Source organism: Brachycentrus maculatus, unplaced genomic scaffold (genome assembly GCF_059751285.1).
Source record: "Brachycentrus maculatus isolate JH-2025_06_01 unplaced genomic scaffold, ASM5975128v1 h1tg000570l, whole genome shotgun sequence".
Taxonomy (NCBI): domain Eukaryota; kingdom Metazoa; phylum Arthropoda; class Insecta; order Trichoptera; family Brachycentridae; genus Brachycentrus; species Brachycentrus maculatus.
This window is the reverse complement of record NW_028281311.1, coordinates 58,573-79,890: the sequence shown is the minus strand read 5'-3', so window position 1 is coordinate 79,890 and position 21,318 is coordinate 58,573. Positions and strand designations below refer to the sequence as shown.

The following is a 21,318-nucleotide window of genomic DNA, read 5'->3' as shown; positions in this document are numbered from 1 at the left end:
ATTTAAAAACTTTATTGTTTGCTCATTAAATTCATTTGAACATGAAAATTACAGGAAATTCGAAGTGTCCCTAATAATTTGGCCACCCACTGTATATATATATATATATATAAATATATATAAACATATATATATATATAAATATATATATATATATATATATATATATATATATATATATATATATATATATATATATATATATATATATATATATATATAAATATATATATATATATATATATATATATATATATATATATATATATATATATATATATATATATATATATATATATATATATATATATATATATATATATATATATATATATATATATATATATGTATGTATATATATATATATATATATATATATATATATATATATATATATATATATATATATATATATATATATATATATATATATATATATATATATATATATATATATATATATATATATATATATATATATATATATATATATATATATATATATATATATATATATATATATATATATTTCCTACTTCTTACTTTTCAATAACTCTTTTCTTTTAAAGACCGTTTATTTATTGTTCAACGTTTTTGTATTGAAAAAAAACAAGTTTTTTCAATACAAAAACGGTATTAAAAAAAAACAATCACGTCAAATGTTACCTGGGTTTGAAGAAAAATAAGTTTCGATTTTGTTTATATTGTACCATTAATGTTTTAGGCTTTACACACTTATAATTACTACCTCACACACACTGTATAGTATGTATAAGTAAATATGTATTATATGTTACAAAACAATTTCTTAATTTCTAAAAACAGACATTTGCATCACACGAAATTACGTATTTCCAATATGAACCATACTTTTAAATAGTTATTATCTATGTACATATGTAAATGAACTGATGTAGTCATTTTCAATATCTATATAACGAAATATTGCAAAAAAAACATACGAACGTTAAAATAATAATGGTTTTAAAATAATAGTGTAATTATTTTTTTAGTTAAAATGTAAAATCACAATATTAGTGCTTCAAATATAAATTATTATTTAAGTATTTATTTATATTTATTTAACCAAAGCATAAATATGTCGTATGAAATTAAACTTATTTACGCAAATAAATAAAAAAAATACACTGTTTAAGACATTGATGTAGGTATTCGTTTTCAAAATAATATAAATTTTTTTCCGTGAATTTTAAGTGTCATCTATAATTTTTTATAAAAATATTGTTTGTTTGGATAAAATGTTATTATTCATCAATATAATCGTTTAGTTCGGTGGTGAAAAATAACAGTTTAGACATACTAAGTTGGTGCAACTAGTTGGTTTCCCGCGTTTTCCGAGCTGTCACTTTCCTCGGGTGTCGGCCATGAATCTCATGTTCCGCAAGAACTTCAGGCCGGAGCGCGCGTCGGGCGGGGGGGGCGGCGGCGGCGGGCGCGCTGCGCGCGGGGGGCGGCGGCCCCGCGAGCAGGCGGCCCCCTGCCGCGCGTACTCGCCTATGGACGACCACCACTACAGGACGCACATCTTCTTCGGCGCCGCGCCGCGCAGCAGCTGCACGCTCGGAGAAGGTCTGCCACCCTGACAATTGTTTTATCGCTAATTCTGAATTTGAAATCGCTGATTCCCGCCAATTAACCCTACACTGCCCTGCGTAGGACAATCTCGACCCCTGTTCAGCAAATAATCACATACTACAAAAACATATTATTAATAACAAAAAAATACGTTTTAGATTCCACAAGTGATTAATTTACAGTGTCAGCTGTTTCGCACTGTGAACTAATTTTCAAATTGTGAATTAAAATTACATGTGTTAAATGATGCAAAAACATGGTGACGCATTTCTTTGCAAAAAAATTACGACGTGTGAACATTTTCAGTGCATTTTTATTAAACATTTGAATTATTAACGGATATTAAAAGTTTGTGTTGAATTTCAGACGTGCTTTTATTTTTTTCCAATCCAACTGCAAATTCAATACTGAAATCTATATATTTTTCGAGTAAGTGACTATAACCTGAACAGGGATGTTATTTTATAAATTTATTTGATTTATTTTATCAAGACAACTCCTACAATTTATTTCATATTTAAATAAATACTATTTTAACCATATATATAAAATAATATTGAATAACAGCATACAAAAATCAATGGTATTTGGATTTCTTTTAATAATTGAATTTGCTATTTTCATTAAAGAATATATATAAACATTTTAGAAAGTGAAACATAACCTGATATATTTTTTTTCTCGTTGTAAAATTAAAAAAAAAAGACGCTGAAGGTGTTAAATTATTTAGTTGTTATTAAACTTTTTTCAAATGTGTGATGCCCAAAAACATAAAGAAACTTTAGTTACATATGCGGACCTTCTGTTCTGAAAAAAAATTAATACTTTGGCATATTTTTTTTATGGAAGTTTGTAGATTTCTTTGATTTTCTTTTTTCTCGTTGTAAAATTTTAAAAAAAAGACGCTGAAGGTGTTAAATTATTTAGTTGTTATTAAACTTTTTTCAAATGTGTGATGCCCAAAAACATAATTAACTTTAGTTACATATGCGGACCTTCTGTTCTGAAAAAAAAATAATACTTTGGCATAATTTTTTTTATGGAAGTTTGTAGATTTCTTTGTATTTCGTGAGATTTTCCAGTAGATTTTCCAAAGCTTTAGAATTTTTATTCAGAGTCAAACATTATTTTCATCCTACATAAGCTCCAAAATATCTGTTTGTAAAGCATGACATGTCATTATCCGTATTCTATTCAATGTCACTTATTAATAAATACATATATTTATATATTTTCCGGGTTTTTTCCAACAGTAATTGTATCCCTAGCCATCAAATTCCATTTTTATCTTGTTTACAGAAAGTCGTGCAGTGTAGGGTTAAAACAAAAGCATAACGCTTCAGCTAATTTGATATATTAAAATTTCATGTATGTTGAATTCAATATTTGATATTCAATCGATAAATAAATTGCATTAATAATTAACACACATCATCATTTTATTCGCATTAGTGTTAATAAAACATTAAGTATTTACATCGTCACGATGTGTGTTTTCAGAATTTTGTGCCAAGTTGTGTTTTCAACGACATAATTTTCATTCGTTATAATGTCTTCATTTTCTTTGTTACAGTGAATTAAAATTAGTGTTATAATTATAAACGTTTTCACATTGTGTTTCAAGTGTAATAAAGCACGATTATTTTTACTTTAAACATATTTTTTTGCGTAAAATGGTGTGACTTTAAAACATGTTATTTGCACGCTTTTGCATTTTACAAGTGTTCAAATTTGCATGACTCAAATAGAATTAAGTGAAAAATGCGCAGTAATTACATCACAGTATTATTTTAAGTTTGCTTTATTATATTTCGCTTTAATTATATGTGTATTTATTTGTTTTATACATCTCAAATGTGGTATGAAAAGTCAAGTGAACTTAATGTAATATGAAAATATTTTAAGACATTTTTTCATGAAATTCGTGTTTCATACGCACGTTAAAATGACACTACGTACAATCTCGTCGTTGACAGATTAGTCTGAAAATGCTTATTAAGAGGAGAATTATCTAATTGTGCAAAAAGCAAGAGGAAATGTACCACGATTAAGTTAACTAATGTTACGGTGAATATTAATGAGGTCGATTCAATGATAGCGGATATTCTATTATTCTTGTATAAATATTTATTAAAATATTTTATTAAAGATTGTTAATTCGTATGCTCAAAGCTTTTGGAATATAGAGATTTTCTCAATATATTCCCTCAGTACAACAGTCCAACCTCTAAATCTGAAGAGTGTCCTAAATAAAAACATTATTTTTAAAAACGAAGCACCTGCTTTATGGTTGTGTGGTAAATATATAAAGTAAAAGTACATATATTTACAATCAGATACGGATAATAAAAAAAATATTTAAAAATTATAGCTTGGACGATTTATAAAATGTGCTACTTAGCTGAAACAAATATCGTTGAACAAAAATTGGGTCGGTTTTTACAGAACTTTTTTGAGTCTAATCAGCTATTTTTGTAAAAAGCTCTAGAGAAAATTGAAAAGCGGCCTAGTAAAGTCAAAAATATACTCGTTTGGTAATAAACATATTTATTTGCGTTTTCAATCGTTTTTTACTAAATGACCCCTCTTAAGTTAACCCTTTATTTTTATCTACGTACTATAATTTTATACCTGGCAATTGTACAGTAACCAGCTATGTTACTGTTGTCCGACTTGTATGTACTTATTTGTATGCCTTAATATCAACTACGATTGCCAAAATGAAAGCATCGTATTATAAAAGAGCTTCATTAACTCGTATTAATAGACGTGTTATCTAATGTTCTTGCCTTTTTAAACTATTAAATTAGATTCCTCTGTAGTTTAAAACCATTCAAATGCAAAAAGAAGACGAAAAGACTACAAGTAAGTTCAAATAATCTTAGTATTATTCATTCATAATATGTTGACATTTTTCTATGCAAGTGTTATCCATTTATTATGTCCCTAACTGTGTTAAGAAAAATCTTGAATTTTTCATCCATGGCAATAATTTTTTTGCAATTTAATCCACCTCAAAACGAAGAGATTGTAAAATTAAGACCCAATTTGCTCAACGTTCAGTTACTTTTTAAATTTTATTCAGATGACAATAAAGATTAGTAGAAATTTTTTCAAAAAAATTTTTTTTTGTGTAATTAGAAAACTCATCAATTTTTATCAATATAACGTATCAACAAAAATAAACCAGCAGCAAATACCGTCAATTTCAGAAATAATAAAACACACTTATGGTCTTTAATATACACCATAGGTGTGTTTTATTATTTTATTTTATAGACTGTATATTACCGTAGAGGTTGGAATCATGGATTTTTTTTAAATCCTGAAACGGTTTCCGCGTTCTTTTAAAAATTCATAAATTCATTATACGTTTCTCATAAAATAATAATTAACTTAAAGATTTTAAGTTATGTGTTTTATTCATTGTAAGTGTGATACTTAATATATGTAAATTTTGTACTTTAATTTAAATAAAATTTAAACCTTTGATGGCTGCCCACTCCCCTTAATAGAGGTTTAAAATGAAATAAATAACGTGCGATGTTGAACTGATATTTATTTGGTATGAAGGGATTTGTTATAAGTCCAATTTATAACCGACAGATGGACAAGACATAATGTAGTTTTTAAAATAAACACGTTGGTATAATAAATAATGATTTTTCGCAACTAATGAAAGAGGTCGGATAAAGATAAACTACTCGTTAATTCATTTGTTAATTTAAAAAAACATATATTTGTTTTTACTATTGTATTTTGAAATTATTAAAATTAAATAGTCACTTTGTAGTAATATCTATCCATTTTTAATTTTTGTTTTACTTGGTAAAAACAACTATTTCTTATAATCTATTGCGATATGTGTTTAAAAAACCGCATGCATCGAACATTTGTTGCATTAGATTTTAAGAAATAGTGGTATTTACTAAGTAAAACTTGTTTTAAAAAAATAATTGGAACTGTTAAAGATGCGTTTTTAAAGGATATTTTTTATCTACATTTGACCTGGCGATGGAATGATTATTCTGAAACCGGTTGTCATGAAGTAGTGTTTTTTTAAGTGGTATATGATTTTACCATACAACAAAGTTAAGAATGCGTTTAATTTACAAAAACATATATTTTTAAAGCTTTTTTTAAAAAGTAATTTATCTATTATTGAAATTCTATTAATTGATTGAAATGCCATGGATATACCTACTAATGTGAACAAAATATGACATTGGAAAATAATATAATATACAACATATAACGCATAGAACGATCGATCATTTTGTATACTGATATCGGTGATTGTCATGTAATGAATAAACTTAAAAAATGCGATGATACCTGTAAATGTTTTAAGTTGAAAAGAACAGAAGTCTTTCTCAACCGAGGATTTTGTAAAGACTCATTAGTTTGTTGGCCTCGTAGTGATTAGTGATTAGATCTGTCCCGTTCTGTCAGACGTCTGTGCCAATAATAATAAGCGAGGGTAACTGACCAAATTGTTTGGATTTCATTACGACGAACGCTTTTCTACTTCATTTGTAACGTAGAAAGAAAAATAGTTTTTCACGTCGAATTGCATTGTAATTTTTGTGCTTTTAGAAATTTGGATGGTTCTTCTAATATAATAGATAATTTAGATCATGTTGAGATAATTTTATTGTTTATCGTTTATTCTGTAAGATCGAGTAATTAATACTCGTATGAGTAAATATTTGGTATCAATCCCTAATATACTGAATGGACATTTGGGTTATTTTTATTATTAAAAAAAACATGTAAATATATTTCAACGAGTAATTAAAATTTAGACTCGGAATTTAGGTAATGAATACTATATTATCCAATTTGATTTTGAATCTACGCTTAGTATAATTTTTTAATTAGGGTTTTCGATTTAAAAAAAATCGGCAAAATTATTAATTTGAAATCATCTAATTGTGTGAGCATCTTATGGTGGAGACTGACCGGAGCATTTCTTCGTAACGTAACATTCGCCGCGAGCCTCTGAACATTGGATGTAGCACTCGGAACGAGCTCGGCTCGCTGTACTGACTATACGAATGTTCGCATCGTAACGTGTTACGTTACGACGAAATGACTCCGGTCAGTCCCCACCATTAAAAGTGTAAAAAAAACGAACATAATATGAATTTTATTTTAATAGTGAAATTTAGAAGAATATACAATTTATAAAATGATCGATCGTAGGCTCCTATGGTTTCGTGTTCCTCTTTAAAAATCCTTAAATCGTTCAATAATAAAGTTTTTTATACATTTTACGTTTAATACACGATGGCCATTTATTTATCTTAAAAAAAACTGTTCAACAAAATAATAAAGAGAAAAATATACATTACACATTTGAAGGTAATAATGTATTTGCAAAATACATACATGTATGTATGAAATATTTCAAACTTTATCAGGAGTTCAAGGAGTCTCAATCTCAAAGAAAAATGTGGTTTTTTCAACCAAGCAAAACAAACACAATATCAATTGAACGACCCAGTTATTTATGGAACCGAATTAATGATACTCTTCACAATTGTTTGCTCAATTTCTCGTGTTTACAGTCTGACCTCTTAAACATCTGACCACTTAAGCAAAAACATACGAAAATAACTCCCACATATGTGAGTTACAATGTAGAGTTGACACATTCAATTCGCCTACAATGCCAGTGTAATAGGCAATAGCAAAATCGATTCGCCTCTTTTTACCGAGGAACCTTTCCAATACGTGTTGTGACTTGGTTAAATTCACTAAAATCACGTTGGACACAACTTCGCGAAATGAAACCAATCCACATTTTTTTACAATTAATCAATAATTAAAAATGAACAAAACAATTGTATTAATGAGACGTGAAAATATAGTATTAGGGTGTTAAAAATAATAAAAAAGAACTAACCGAATCAAAGCTACCCTATCTCTCTACCCTCCCCCCCAAAGCTCATACAATACTCCTAAAAATAAGAGATATGCCCTGTATGCCCGAGCCAAAATGACGATTTTTTTAGCCTTCCATACGTTTAAGGCTATTTATTTGTGGAATGGTTATATTCTGCTTACGATCACATGACTAATGTATTATTTTGGTCAATTTATCATACCCAAGTGCATGACAATTTCAGGGCTCTCTGGTTTGCCGAATCAATACACCTACCTGCTCACAAATACAATATTTATTTTCTCGTGTATTTTCAACCGTTAAATAATTCATACCTGAATTGAATCGATTCTGATGTTACGTCTAGAGTTTAATCACCATGTTTAGTGTTTTTTATTTGTCTTGATGTGATTTTTATTTTATTTATTTTTTAATATTTTTTTTAATATATCTAGATTTGATAACATCATCTCATTTTAATTAGATAGTAATATACTTAATACATAGTTGATGCCACGAATAGGAGCCGATATGGATGATATAAAAAAGAGAATAAAATTCAATAAATTTATTTATTTGACGTTTAATTTGTAGAACTCCATTTTAATTTATGTATTAATTTTTAAATGAAACACAAAATTGTTGAGTTTACTAAGTTGTATTTTATTAAAAAAACATATAAAAAGTTAATATTGTGACAATTGTTTCGCCTAGTTATGGCATTTTCGAACGAATTCGCATGAAAATGTCATAACTAAGCGAAACAATTGTCACAATAATATTTTTTATGTGTTTTTTTAATAAAATACAACTTAGTAGACTCAAAATTTTGTGTTTGATCTCAAAATTAATACATAAATTCAATATACATGAAAAATAAAATAAAACAATGTATTTACTACATTTATATAAACACACAATGTGATCTGTCACAAAAATCTATAACTCTGTACCCTTTTTTAATGTAGTTTTTGTGATTGATTAACATCACTTCCTACTTTTCTTTCACTCGTTATTTATACATAAATTAGTCAATTGCTTAATTTAAACTTCTTACCTAAAGAGGTACATAATTACATAATTGAATACATATTTTTTTCAAGCTAGAACAGGAACTACTTTACTTAGAAAGTATATATTTGAAATACTTGATTTTACCAAGTTTTCCTCGGTCTTTCCCACTATTACCAACTACATTCGCCTCATAATTTTGTTTTACTGTTAGTAATAATAAATTTGGATGATTTATATAGCGCCATTTTCGTAATATACTACCTCAAAGGCGCCTTTCTTCACTCATTCGATTCAAATGCCCAAACCAAATATTTATTTAATTTTAAATTGTTTAAATCCATTCAACTATCGCGTATTCTATTTCGATAAAAATCTTGTATTCTCGATCCTCGATTGTTATATTTTGACCGCATTGTTTTGCAAAAGTCAAAAAATAAACACTGTTAAACATTATTTCGTTTGCGTTGTTTATTTTACAGCCCAGACGAGGCGGGTATAATTTGGCAGACGTTTGTTTAGCGGTTTATACAAATTTCACAAGACGCTAATGAAGTCCGACGAAATAAAAAATATATGTTAACACAATGGTACAAGGCTTGTAGGAGTCGTAACAAATGCACAATCACTTTAAAGTTTTAAAAATGAGATAAAAAAATCCCAAGAGAAACATTAGTGTCAGACATCAGAATCTATATAAAAAAGAAGACGAAGATAAAAAAATAACATGTTTCTAAAGCTTTGTACGCCTCTATAATGCAGTGGTTAACTGGCATGCTGATTGTCCCGTCGAAAACCATGATTTCATATAACTTTTCTTACAAAATGAATTTTAATTTAATGAATATATGTACAGTATTATATTTAAAAACATTCATCCTCTTCAAACCCTTATCCACATCCAGTGGTGCATAGGGCACTGCATTGTAGTGACGCAGTGTTATCTTCATCGTTAATTGCATGAAGACAAGGTGATTAACCCTGCGCTTCTTGTACCAGTCCAGGATGATATTAAATAAATATGAGAGTAAAAATCACTCATGTTTATTTTGACCCTCCTGAGAATCGAACCCTGGACCTAAAATACGGTAGCCAAATGCATTGACCACTACACTATGGGGGTGGATAATAATAATTACATATAAGTTATGGTAATTGTTTTAATAAGGATCTGATTATAGAAATATTTTTTTGTAAATTTAATAATATACCGTTAATAATGATTTTCAACCCCTGCCTTGTTGTGTATGAACATATAATTTTGTATAGCCTTCCACCAGTCTGATGATGTCGGTAACGATAAAAGCCGGTCACTGGTCAAATAAAATAAATGTGGAACAAGCTATATAGTTGTTTTATTATATGTTTAATATATATTTTATTATATATTGTACAATGCAGTTCCACCAAAAAAATTATGTACGAAACTTAAATCTATAATAATATTTTAATTATCTAATATCTCAAAATGTAAAAAGTACGCTTACATAGTAAGTACAAATAAATGGCATTTTTCTGTCTGTAAACTCAACACGGTTTTCAGTCAATAAATTTATATCGTTATATATGTATATCTCTACGCGATATGACTCTGATAAAGCCCTTGATATATTTTTTTACACACTGAAAAAAATCCTCTTAGCTCAACAATATAATGTTCTATTAAGAGATCGTGTCTCTAAAAACTTTTACCGATAATTAAATAATCTTGAAGTCTTTTCACTAGTATCCCGGTAAAAGTTTCCGCGTGCTTATAAGAATTCCTAAACACTTGGGGCGTGTTGAGCTTTACCAATGTGTTGACCCTTTCAGACACGAATCACTAAAATCACGAAATAAGAAATGAAATAACAATGTTACTAACATATTGTACATACATCGGTAAAAAATGCTAAAACTGAAAATTTAAAAATATATATTTATATATGATTCTTGATCTGAAATGTTGTATTTCTGTGTACTTACCTAACAACTAGAAATACACGACGAATTAGTCACTTTACTGACTTCCTCAATAGTCGGTAATCAGCAACCAGTTTGTGATCTGAATGGAGAACTATCCTAACGCCAAATGAGAATTTTTAGAGAGTACTTTATAAAAAAAGTTCAGGTAAAATTTTCTGCAATAAAATCAGTAACATAAAGATCACAATGCATGAATAAAATCTAAATTAACATCATGCGTCTTAAAACTATATGAACGAATTGAGAATTTGTCAGTTTGACCGAGAATCAAACAAAAAAAAACTAAACGTTATTTATCACAAATTGTATTTCATAAGATTTAAATAAAATCACCTTAACAAGAGAATTAGCGAGATCTAAGTAATATTATTTGTTACGAATTTAGCTCCTCTGCTTATTCTGGTAAAAGTCTATTTCTTAAATAAATAAATATTCTTTGTTCCTGAGAAGAAACATTAAATAGTTAGATAATCCAAATATTTGGCTATTAGTCCGCTTATGAAATAGTCAAATAGTCGTCCAAACCAAAAGTCTGAGTAAATCTACTAAGTTCTGGTATTGTAGGCAATAGAAATCCACTACCCAAATTTTGTAAAATATGCAATTTACGGTTGCATTAATACGTAGGTACCTACAATAAAAATTATTTTATTCGATGGTTTGTAATAAAATATTGACCAAAATAAAACAATAATATATATATATAGATATATATTTTTTAAATGTATTTAGATAAAATATTAGTTTTAAATTTAGATAAAATCTCCATTTGAAGATTTTAATGGTGCATGAATTGCACATACATTTTTTAACTGAACTGTATTTTCTTCATAAAAAGTTAAAGCTTCCACGTAATATAATCGCCTACTGTGCAAAAAGGTTTTAATACTTCTTGTAAATCAGCTGTAGGTACTAGGCCACGTTTTGCGGTGCCTCAGTTAGGATTAATGGAAAAGAAAGAGAATATAAAGCACACCTTTCTAATATTCATTACATGAAGCTGTGAAAATATTTAAAATCAAACAGCGACGCAATAAAAAACACTGAAAAGTGACAGCAGTGTTGAGAGAAGCAAGCTGTCTGCCATAAGCAACGTTTTATATTGCGCGTGTTGCTGTTATATCAAACTGATAGCGCTGCCATTAAGGTTAAAAAAGTCATTCAATATATGTTTTTACATGTTACAGGTAAAAACACCTGTCACTGGTATACTATATAACAAGATAATGTACATTTTTGAAGAAATTATAGCCACCTCGTGCGTGTGTTATAAGGAGGTCACCAATTTAGTGACCCAATGTGTGTTATTGTGCGGGAAGCCAGAGCAGGATATTTAAAAGAAATGCGTACTTACAGTTTGTTTATTGAAATAAATTCTTACACTTTGGTTACGATTTGATATTAACTTATTATAATTTATCTGATTAATTATTGAACTTTAAATTAAATATGAAGCTAAAATATACGTCCTTTAGTCACCAAGCGATAGCAGGCGATTCTCGCTGGCGCGCTCCGGAATCCGCTTGGGTTGCCAACTTGGTAGTAGTAGTAGCTACCCGCCTACAAAATCGATGAATTTGTTTTGGAGTTTTCAAATTTTTATTTAAATGAATTGTATCGTTATTTAAATCTGAATGTATGCAGTTTATTAATTGATCACATTGTGACTGTATTGAATGAGTTTAAGTGTTTTAAGTTTTAATTGCATATTATTTTTGTTTTTTTTTTCGTGTTTAGATGTTCAAAAAACATACGTTTAGTTATCGCAATTGATGTTAAATTTAGTTTGCACATCTATGTTTAGAATTTAAAAAAAATGTTAACTTGAAAATTTTTACCCGTGGCAAACTTGTACCGACAAATTCGATATTGTCGGGGAAATTTTTCGTGCTTGAAAATTTTCAACGTAAACATCATCACAAAGATACATGTATGTGTGTTAGTTGGTAAAATGATTAACCCATCGGCATACAGGCGCCATACCTTGGCGGCTATGAATATTTTACATTCGCATATCAGCCCCGGTTTAAGCCACGCCTCCGTCCATTGGTAGTTCATATTATAAAGATACTTTCATGTGATATCTACAAATCAGTAATGAAAACTTTTAGTAATGCTTTATTTCTTATTAATTATATACAAATTTACTAACGGCACTTGAACGAAGATGTACTGTAAGTATAGAATTATTCTTTTAATTAAAATATCAACTAAAATCAGTTTAAATTAAAAACTTTACTAATTTTTTCAAGTTTTCTTGTCTGATCAAGAAACTAGGTAAAATACGTGCGTTAAAGTTATATGTGGCATATTTATTGGTAAAACAGTAATAGTTATAATTTTATGAGACAGTTTATTTTATAACTTGGTTGAATTTAAACGCCTTTGACGCTTAAAAAGTACGAGTCACATGTGATTTGTTGGACTAATTTATAGCACAAAAATCAATCTGTTTAGTGCATGCTACCTTTTCCTGCATTTGAAGATTATTTCTACGTTTGTTCTCGTTTTGTCAGGTTCAAAATATTAGCGCGTCATTGTTTGACAAACCATGTCACCTCCCCTCCGGGAGGGGCAACTTTTTTACTTTCGGGGATACATTCAATTAGTATACAGTGGAACCTCTCATAACGACTGATTCGCATAGCGAGCAAAAAATAATGTGAAAAAGTTGCTCCCTTAACGAGCGATTTTTCGCATAATGAGTTACAAAGAAAGAGCCAGTCTCCTTTTCACGACATTCGCTTGTGAGCCGGGACTTCCAAGCCAGTCAAAACAAATAAAATCGCTTAACGAGTGTTTCATTTTAACTAGTAAGATTCTGGAACCACCTATGCTTGTTATAAGAGGTTTCACTGTATTTGTATACGTGTTTTAAAAAACTGATATGCGGATGGGTTAAGAAGTGTCAGTGTATGTGTTTAGTTGTTGGTTGGCTAAGTTGGTATTGTGGTGTCCCAAAGATATGATGTTCCCAATAATGAAATTTTTCGTTCGCTTCTCCGGCAGATTCGAGGCAGCATCGGTCTGTATGGAAAAGGAGCCATGTCACGTTTGGCTTGCGCAACAATCACAAAACGCATGGTCTGTAATCCTACATTCATTTCCTATGCAAATGTCTTAACTCATTGTGTGTTTACACCCACCATGCGTGAAAATCTGCAATCAAAATTTCAAACGCTAAACACTAAACCCCCCTATAGCGTTGAGATAGGTACCGCGTTATCGGAGTGGAAGTTACAGGCGGGTTAATGTTTTTAAATCGTATTTTGATTTTAAATGACTCCTTTCAGTCATTTTCCTCTGGTTAATACGTAAAAATACAATTTAAAATGTTAACCCATTATAACATTATCTTAGATAAAGGGGTACCTATCTGAATGTTGTAGGAGGCTTTACTATACCGCGAAAACGCGTGTCGGCAAGTGTACACCCCGGCCGTACTCACTAGCTCTGTGCGCATTGCGATTTGGGTACGTCAAATGTTTATTTATTTATGTTTTTTTTTCAAAGAGAAATATTTATCTTTTTATATTTTATAAAAAGTATTTATTATAAACAAAATACTTCAATTTCATACTATTTCTGTGAGTCTAAGCGCCTCATTATTGAAAATAGATATCAAATTGTGGTAGAGTGGGTTCGAACACAGAAACTCTGACTCAAGAGTTCGCGACACTAATCATGGGACCACAACCCGACACTATTTATGTTATTTTTACATTTTTATATCTCACCATAGACGAAGAAACATCAAGTTAGGACACAAAATGCCGAACCCACTTCTAGTGGAACGGAAGGTCTGCTGACGTCAGTCAACAGTTCGGCTTGTCCTGAAGAGTTTTACGTGGTTTCCTTACAGCAATGAACAAATGCTGAGAAGTTCCTCATTGACCCACAGTAGATTATCCCTCCTATTCCCACAACAGATTCAAATAAAACATATGTTTTTTTAGTTAGAAGAAACAAAAATCCACTTAATGATCTAATAACCTTGTTGATAATAAGCAAGGTAAATAATAAATGCAATTCCCATCTTAAAAAAATAATAAAAGACGACGAAAAATATAGAAGTCTAAGTATTTACAGTGCTTACGATCCAACCAACCATTGATGGCTCCCGTGAACTCAAAAATAAAGCGTCATGAGATTTATGATATCGCTCACTCCTTTCAAGAACGTCATAAATAAAAAAAACATGATTTTTCAGGAGAACGTTTTTAAAGTTTAAAAATATAACACAATACATTAAAAATAAATATCAAGCCACTTTTTAAAATTTTTACTTTGCAACAGATCTTTTAAGGTAAAAACTGAAGATTTTTTATCCATTTATAAAAATATTTACTATATTTAAAAAAAAAAAATAATACCTTTTCTTCAAAATGCAAAAACAATATTTTCTGCCCTGCAGCTGGTAAATATTGAGTTAAAAATATGCCTCTTTTGCTGGGATATAGTACATTTTCTGGGCATTCCGAAAACATGCACAACTAAAAATTGACGATTTTTGATTTATGACGTTCTTGAAAGGAGTGAGCGATATATGTAAGGTTGTCAATCATGGGTAGAATGGTGAATGTTACATCGTGTAAAGTGACTTAATTAGCCTCTGACATGTCGTAAGCCCTGTAAATATACAGACTTCCATATTTTGTTTATCTTTGGTGAGATGTAAAAATGTATAAATACCTCCCAACCCTGATTTGTGAACAAACAACCAAAAATGTTTTTATATCAAGTTTTGTTCCTTCCCCCTATTTTCTAATATAATAGTTATTAATACTATATTTAAAAACTTTAGAAAAACACTAAATATAAACTCACAAACAATAATATAAAAATTCTTAAGAATGACCTTATTTCTAAGCAGCCTTTGAATTCTTTATTTCAGCAGCATCTTTCTACTATTCATAAAAATGATGTACCCAAATCCCATGTAAAACACGGCTGTGTGCGGTACGCTAGGGTATAATTTACAAATATGCTACTGGTAATGTGGGATAACTGTGGCCCAAAACAAATAAAATATTTGAAAATTAATTTATTTTTATTAAATTTATTATAAGTTATATTACTTAAATGCACTTTTAATAATTTATTTACTTAGAAGAATTTTTGATCAATTCGACTGCAATTTTAGGTTGAATATAATTCATTCTTACATTTATTTAACCTGTCCGTGAGTGAGTTTCTCAGGAAAAAAACTTCTTGTTTAATTTTTACTTTTTATTACTTAGAATCAAAATCAATGCAACATATTTTCTTATATACGTGTATTATAAAATATTCACACCAGTAAACATGAATATTATTCAAATTATCTATGTTTCATTTCATGGGTATCTTTAGCAGCGTTATTATGATGATGTCACACAAACTTTGTTTTAAGTAAAATGTAGTGGGTACAACAGAAAAATGTCTGAAGTGTCATTTAAGTCCTAAAATAAAAACAAGTGCCATTTTAGAAATAAATTCACCAGGCTTCAGTTGTAAGAGCGGGCGTTCATGTACGCCCATACTCCTTTCCTCCTTTGATGAATGTTCTGTTTGGACGATCATGTGTGATCATACTCCCGGACAGGTTAAATTTTCTACTTACATGTTATAGGATCTTAATAAACGATATATGTATAGTTCTCATCATCTTGGGATTCGTTTGGTACAGTGTGAGTGATGCTTTACAAAATGTATGAATTGTATGGTATGATATCTTAATATGGCATTGATACGTACATATCGCTCACTCCTTTCAACAACGTCATATTTAAAAAAAACTAGATATTTCAGGAGATCGTTTTTAAAGTTTAAAAATATAATCAAATAAGTATATTGAAAATAAATATCGAGCCACTTATTCAACTTTTTACTGTGCAACAGATCTTTTTCGGTAAAACCTGAATGTTTTTTCTCCATTTGAAAAATATTTAGTATATATAAAAAAATAATTAAACAATACATTTTCTTCAAAATGCAAAAACAACACTTTCTGCCCTGTAGCGGGTAAATAATAAGTTAAAAATATGCCGCTTTTGCTGGGATAAAGTACATTTTCTGGGCATTCCAAAAACTTGCACTACTGAATATTGACGATTTTTGATATATGACGTTATTGAAAGGAGTGAGCGATATGTCTGTTTGTCTGGTAATTTTATTTTTGTTGACATCTCATTTCTATTTCAAAGCTTAAATTCGATTTCAGATTTTGTAAATGTTGCAATATTTTATTTGGTTTTGGGACAAAGAGTATATGTATATGCCTCAGAATATACTTAAAAATTATATTCCATTTACGTTATTAATTGTGTTTTTCACGCATGTGGATTTTGTGTGTAATACACACAAAAATTGCACTTAACTTAAATAACTGTACGAAAAACGCCACAAAAAAGCAATAACGTTGTTACAAACCCTCCAGATATAGAACCTTAATTGATCTAACTCAACCTTACCTAATATAACCCCAACTAAACTGAAATACTTTATTCAATACTTTGTAATACTCGTAGTGGAGACTAGTTTTAATAAGACAAAAAAAGTTAAACTGTGTTTAAAATGTAATAGTAAATTAAAAACTCTAAATAAATAACATTTATTTTGATATTACATGTTATATAGGGGTTTACGCCTATGCAATATGTAATATCGGACCGGAAAAATCCATTTTTTGTGCACTTTTCGTCATATGGCTAACCATAAATTTATTTTGGGGCGGTTGTGAATACACGTCATGAGGTGCAAATTTGTTACCCTTAATAACTCTATTAACCAATTTATAATAATTTAAATTATATATATATTTATATATATATATATATATATATATATATATATATATATATATATATATATATATATATATATATATATATATATATATATATATATATATATATATATATATATATATATATATATATATATATATATATATATATATATATATATATATATATTTACCCCTATGGTTAGATTAGATAAAGTTCAATATTATATTATAAAGCGGAAAATTTTCTATAGTGTAAATTCGTTTAACATGAGAATATTTTGTGTGTGAAAACCCTCCCCGAAAAAGAAAAATATATCGATGGAAGCATTCAATAGGATAACAAATAAATCGCCCTGTAATTTAAATGTCTCTTCGCTAAGTAGGAAAATACACATTTATTTAATTTAATATAATCGTTAGCGAGGATAGGTGCCAAATCTTTTGTGTATGCCAGGAGAAGAAAACAAAAGCTCAGACCGATCCGAAAATTTATAAGTTGAAAGCTTTTTGAATTCGAATATTTCTATTCTTCGTTATGATTCATACAATACATGATTTTTTACAGACTTTTTGTTTAGAATTTCTTCGCCTCATTAAAAACTAGATTGTGTTTTATTATACGATCGTTATAAAAATAAGAAAATACATCGTTGGTTTCGTAGTATTTGATGTTATACATGCAGACGCGCCAATTTAGTGAAGTCTTAAGTCTATATTCATAATTTTAAGAGTATCGTGTTTAAATATCGTCATTTACACTTTAATAATGTTTTTAAAAACCTGTGGTTTTTAAGAAAGTTAAATAATTCATATAACTTACTTGATTTGTTTAAAACGAAAAACAATTTAACAAAATAATCGATTTATATCAATAAGAAATATTGATGCATATTTCTTATTGTCCGCCTCCGTAGTGTAATGGTCAGCACGCTCGGCTACAGTTCTGGAGGACCCGGGTTCGTTTCCCAGGGGGGGTAAGAATAAATATGAGTGATTTTTTCACTGTAATATTTATTCAATATTACCCTGGACTGGTACTTGAAGCGGAGGGCTGATCACCTTTCCTTCATGTGTAAAAACGATCAAGATAACACTGCGTTTATATGACGCAGTGCCCTATGCACCATTGGGGTACGGATAAGGGTTTTATTATTATTATATTTCTTAATAAATATGAACGTTGATTTTCACGTTTACTGTCTATAAAAAAATAAAGAAAAACTGTGTATCATTTCCTCATACCGTCGTCGACGCTTCGACCACCATTACAGATGTCCTATTTAAATAGTTTTACCCAGAATATGTGTATTTTATCTTATAAAGTATAAAAAATGTGAAATTAAAACAGCTTATATATTTTTTTACTGTTTTATTCAGTTTTACAAATAAACACATTTTCCGTTGCGCCGTTTTAGGAACGTGAGTTTTTTTTTACGGATATACAAATAAATATTCAACTTTTTTTTAAAAACACATCTTTTATTTCGTCGGTTTTCAACAATATATTCACAAATAAATTTATAAAAATGTCAGCATCAAAAATTACGATATGGAATTTTCTAATAGGAATGTGTTTTAAACCAATAGAATTCGAAAATTATGTTGTCCTACATTTTGACTTCATACATTGATTACAGTTAAAATATAAAATATAAGTGATAAATTAAAATATATGTTATGGTCGTAAGGCTCAAAATAACTGAAAGTTGACTTTCTAGAACTGGATCATCTAAACGCATACATCGTATCATTAAGCCTGTAATAAACTTGATTCTCCTTTAAAGAAACACCTTTGAAGCGTCAATTTATTTTCGTTAAATAGCGAGTGTTTTCAATCTGAGTGTCGTAGTTGAATTTGACACATAACACACGTTGCATAGCCAACGGCTATAAACATATTATCTGTACATACATATATACAATTTGTATTTTTACATTTTCCTGCGCATTTTCCTGGAAAAATCTGGAATAAGATCCAATTGCTTTAAAAATAAAATATTTTAATTTTGCATTATATTACTAAAAAAAATCTCCAATTTAATATTACCTAAGTAGGTACTTTTTAAAATGATTAACAGTTGAAATTACTTCTTCTTCGTGTGCCCTCTGTCCTCCACTGCTAGATATAGGCCTCTACCGTATTCTGGTCGGTTGCTGTTTGCAGCCATTTTCCACCCCTCATCGGCCATATCGCCATCTTTTTTTTAGGATCTACCTCTTTTGTTCTTCTAGGGTCTTAATCCTAAAAAAATTGCGATCCATCTTGTAGGGGTTGCAATCAGTAAAATATATGGACTTTTCATATCTATAAATTAATTTATTGCACAGCATTTTTATATATGTAAACATGTTTCATTCATTCGATGTAAATACGTAATTATTTATTTTCATATCAACTTATGATGTTATGTTAAATTTTTCATTATTCCACGCATGAAAATACTACGTAGACTTAGAACCGGTTACCTACTGTGCATCGTTTAAATTTATTATTCGAATATATATTATTCGAAAAATAAATATAGCTCAAGTGGTTAAAAACTAGTATTTTCTTTTACAATTTCATCATGTCTTACCACAAAGTGCCAAAACAATAAAAAAAATATTATAATGGTAGTGATAGTACAAAAGTATGATGATGAAGAGTGATACCAAAAAATGAAGCAAAATTTGCGTTTTTTTCCAGAGAAATGCGGTCCGGTCAGCAGCGCGCTCGGGCACGCCACGGCCGCGGAGCCGGAGCCCCCGCAGCCGCTGGTGACGCGGCGCCCCTCGTCCGCGGGGCTGCCCAAGTGGGCGCCGCCCGCCAGCGCGCCTCTGCCGCAGGGCGCCGGCCTGGCGCCGCCCACGCGCCTGCAGCCCCTCTCGCTGGCCACGCTCGACAGGGACTGCTTCATCATACCGGTACACAGCCTGGACAGGTTCCTGCCCGCCGGGGTGCCGGTGAGCCCAAGATGAATTACAGTCAGTTGAACGGCCTACCAAGAGAGGTGGATAGTTTTCATCTCAGCTAGGCTTACTTAGGTTCATCTCAGCTAGGTCGGTGACTTTTTGCAGAAGGGATGCTGGACGTCAAATGCTGGACATCAAATACTCGTACTTACTACATAAGTACTCGATTTCAAATATGCACATCTAGACGATTTCAAATATGCACACCTATGCATAATCTGACCATTTATTTTTGTCCTCAAAACGGGACATCTACCAATTTTTACGTATTAGTATGTATATTCAAGGAAACACATATTTTTTTTCATAGTATATATATATTTTCTTCTTCTTCTTTTTGTAGATCCTAAGGATCTGTTTGTGCCTCCGCATGTCGCTCTTGGGATGTTGACTCCCAGCTGTCATTCCATCTTTTCGGAGGTCTCCCTGGGGGTCTGCGTCCTTCAGCGTTGCCATGAAGGGCGATACGTGGAAGTCTGTCTTCTGACATTTTGTTTATATGTTCATTTCAGTATCGCCTTCGTTGTCGTCCCCACCTCACGATATCCTCCGTCTTACACATGCTCCGGATGTCGGTATTTCTTACTCGGTCTCGCAATGTGTTTCCGGTTATGGATCGGAGAGTCTTCATCTCGGAGGTTCGAAGTCGAGATTTTGTTCTGGAAGTATCTGCTCTTGCCCCAATCCCATAAGTAGCTATTGGTCGAACACATGTTTTATATATTTTCATTTTACTTTCTATTCTCAAGTGTTCCTCCACACTGAGTTTCTGAGGCATCCTGATATAACTGCAGCCTTAACCACTTCGATTGAATTATATAGAGCAGTGTTAATTATCCTACTCCCCTAGTATCTAGGATTACTAAAATAACTTTACTGCCCTTGTCACCCTGTGTATAAGAACTTAGTGATGGATAATACACACTAGTTAATATTAACTTACATGCCCCGCTGACAGTCATAGATAAGGAATTTGAAAGCATTAGTAATCATTTGTATTTTTGATCACGAAAAACGTTGCATGATTGATTAAATACGATAATAGAAGATAAAACAAAAGATAAAATAAGATTTAAAAAAAAAAATGGATGGGTCCGAACGGAAATCAAGAGTTTCTATACCGTACTTGGAAATGTGG

General features: G+C 30.2%; 1 protein-coding gene across 3 annotated transcripts in view; it reads left to right on the top strand.

Annotated features, from left to right (window-relative positions):
• Window positions 1-21,318, top strand: part of LOC148301365 (uncharacterized) — an 89,958-nt gene that overhangs the window by 61,387 nt on the left and 7,253 nt on the right. Inside the window, exons 1-3 of one of the 3 annotated variants that reach the window (XM_088273386.1) lie at window positions 1,239-1,590; window positions 13,469-13,543; window positions 19,915-20,171. In XM_088273386.1, the coding sequence (XP_088129512.1) occupies window positions 1,386-1,590; window positions 13,469-13,543; window positions 19,915-20,171 (537 nt within the window). In that variant the 5' untranslated portion in view covers window positions 1,239-1,385. Of the gene's footprint in view, window positions 1-1,238; window positions 1,591-13,468; window positions 13,544-19,914; window positions 20,172-21,318 lie in introns of those variants that run through there. The other 2 variants (XM_088273387.1, XM_088273388.1) reach the window with 2 other exon arrangements.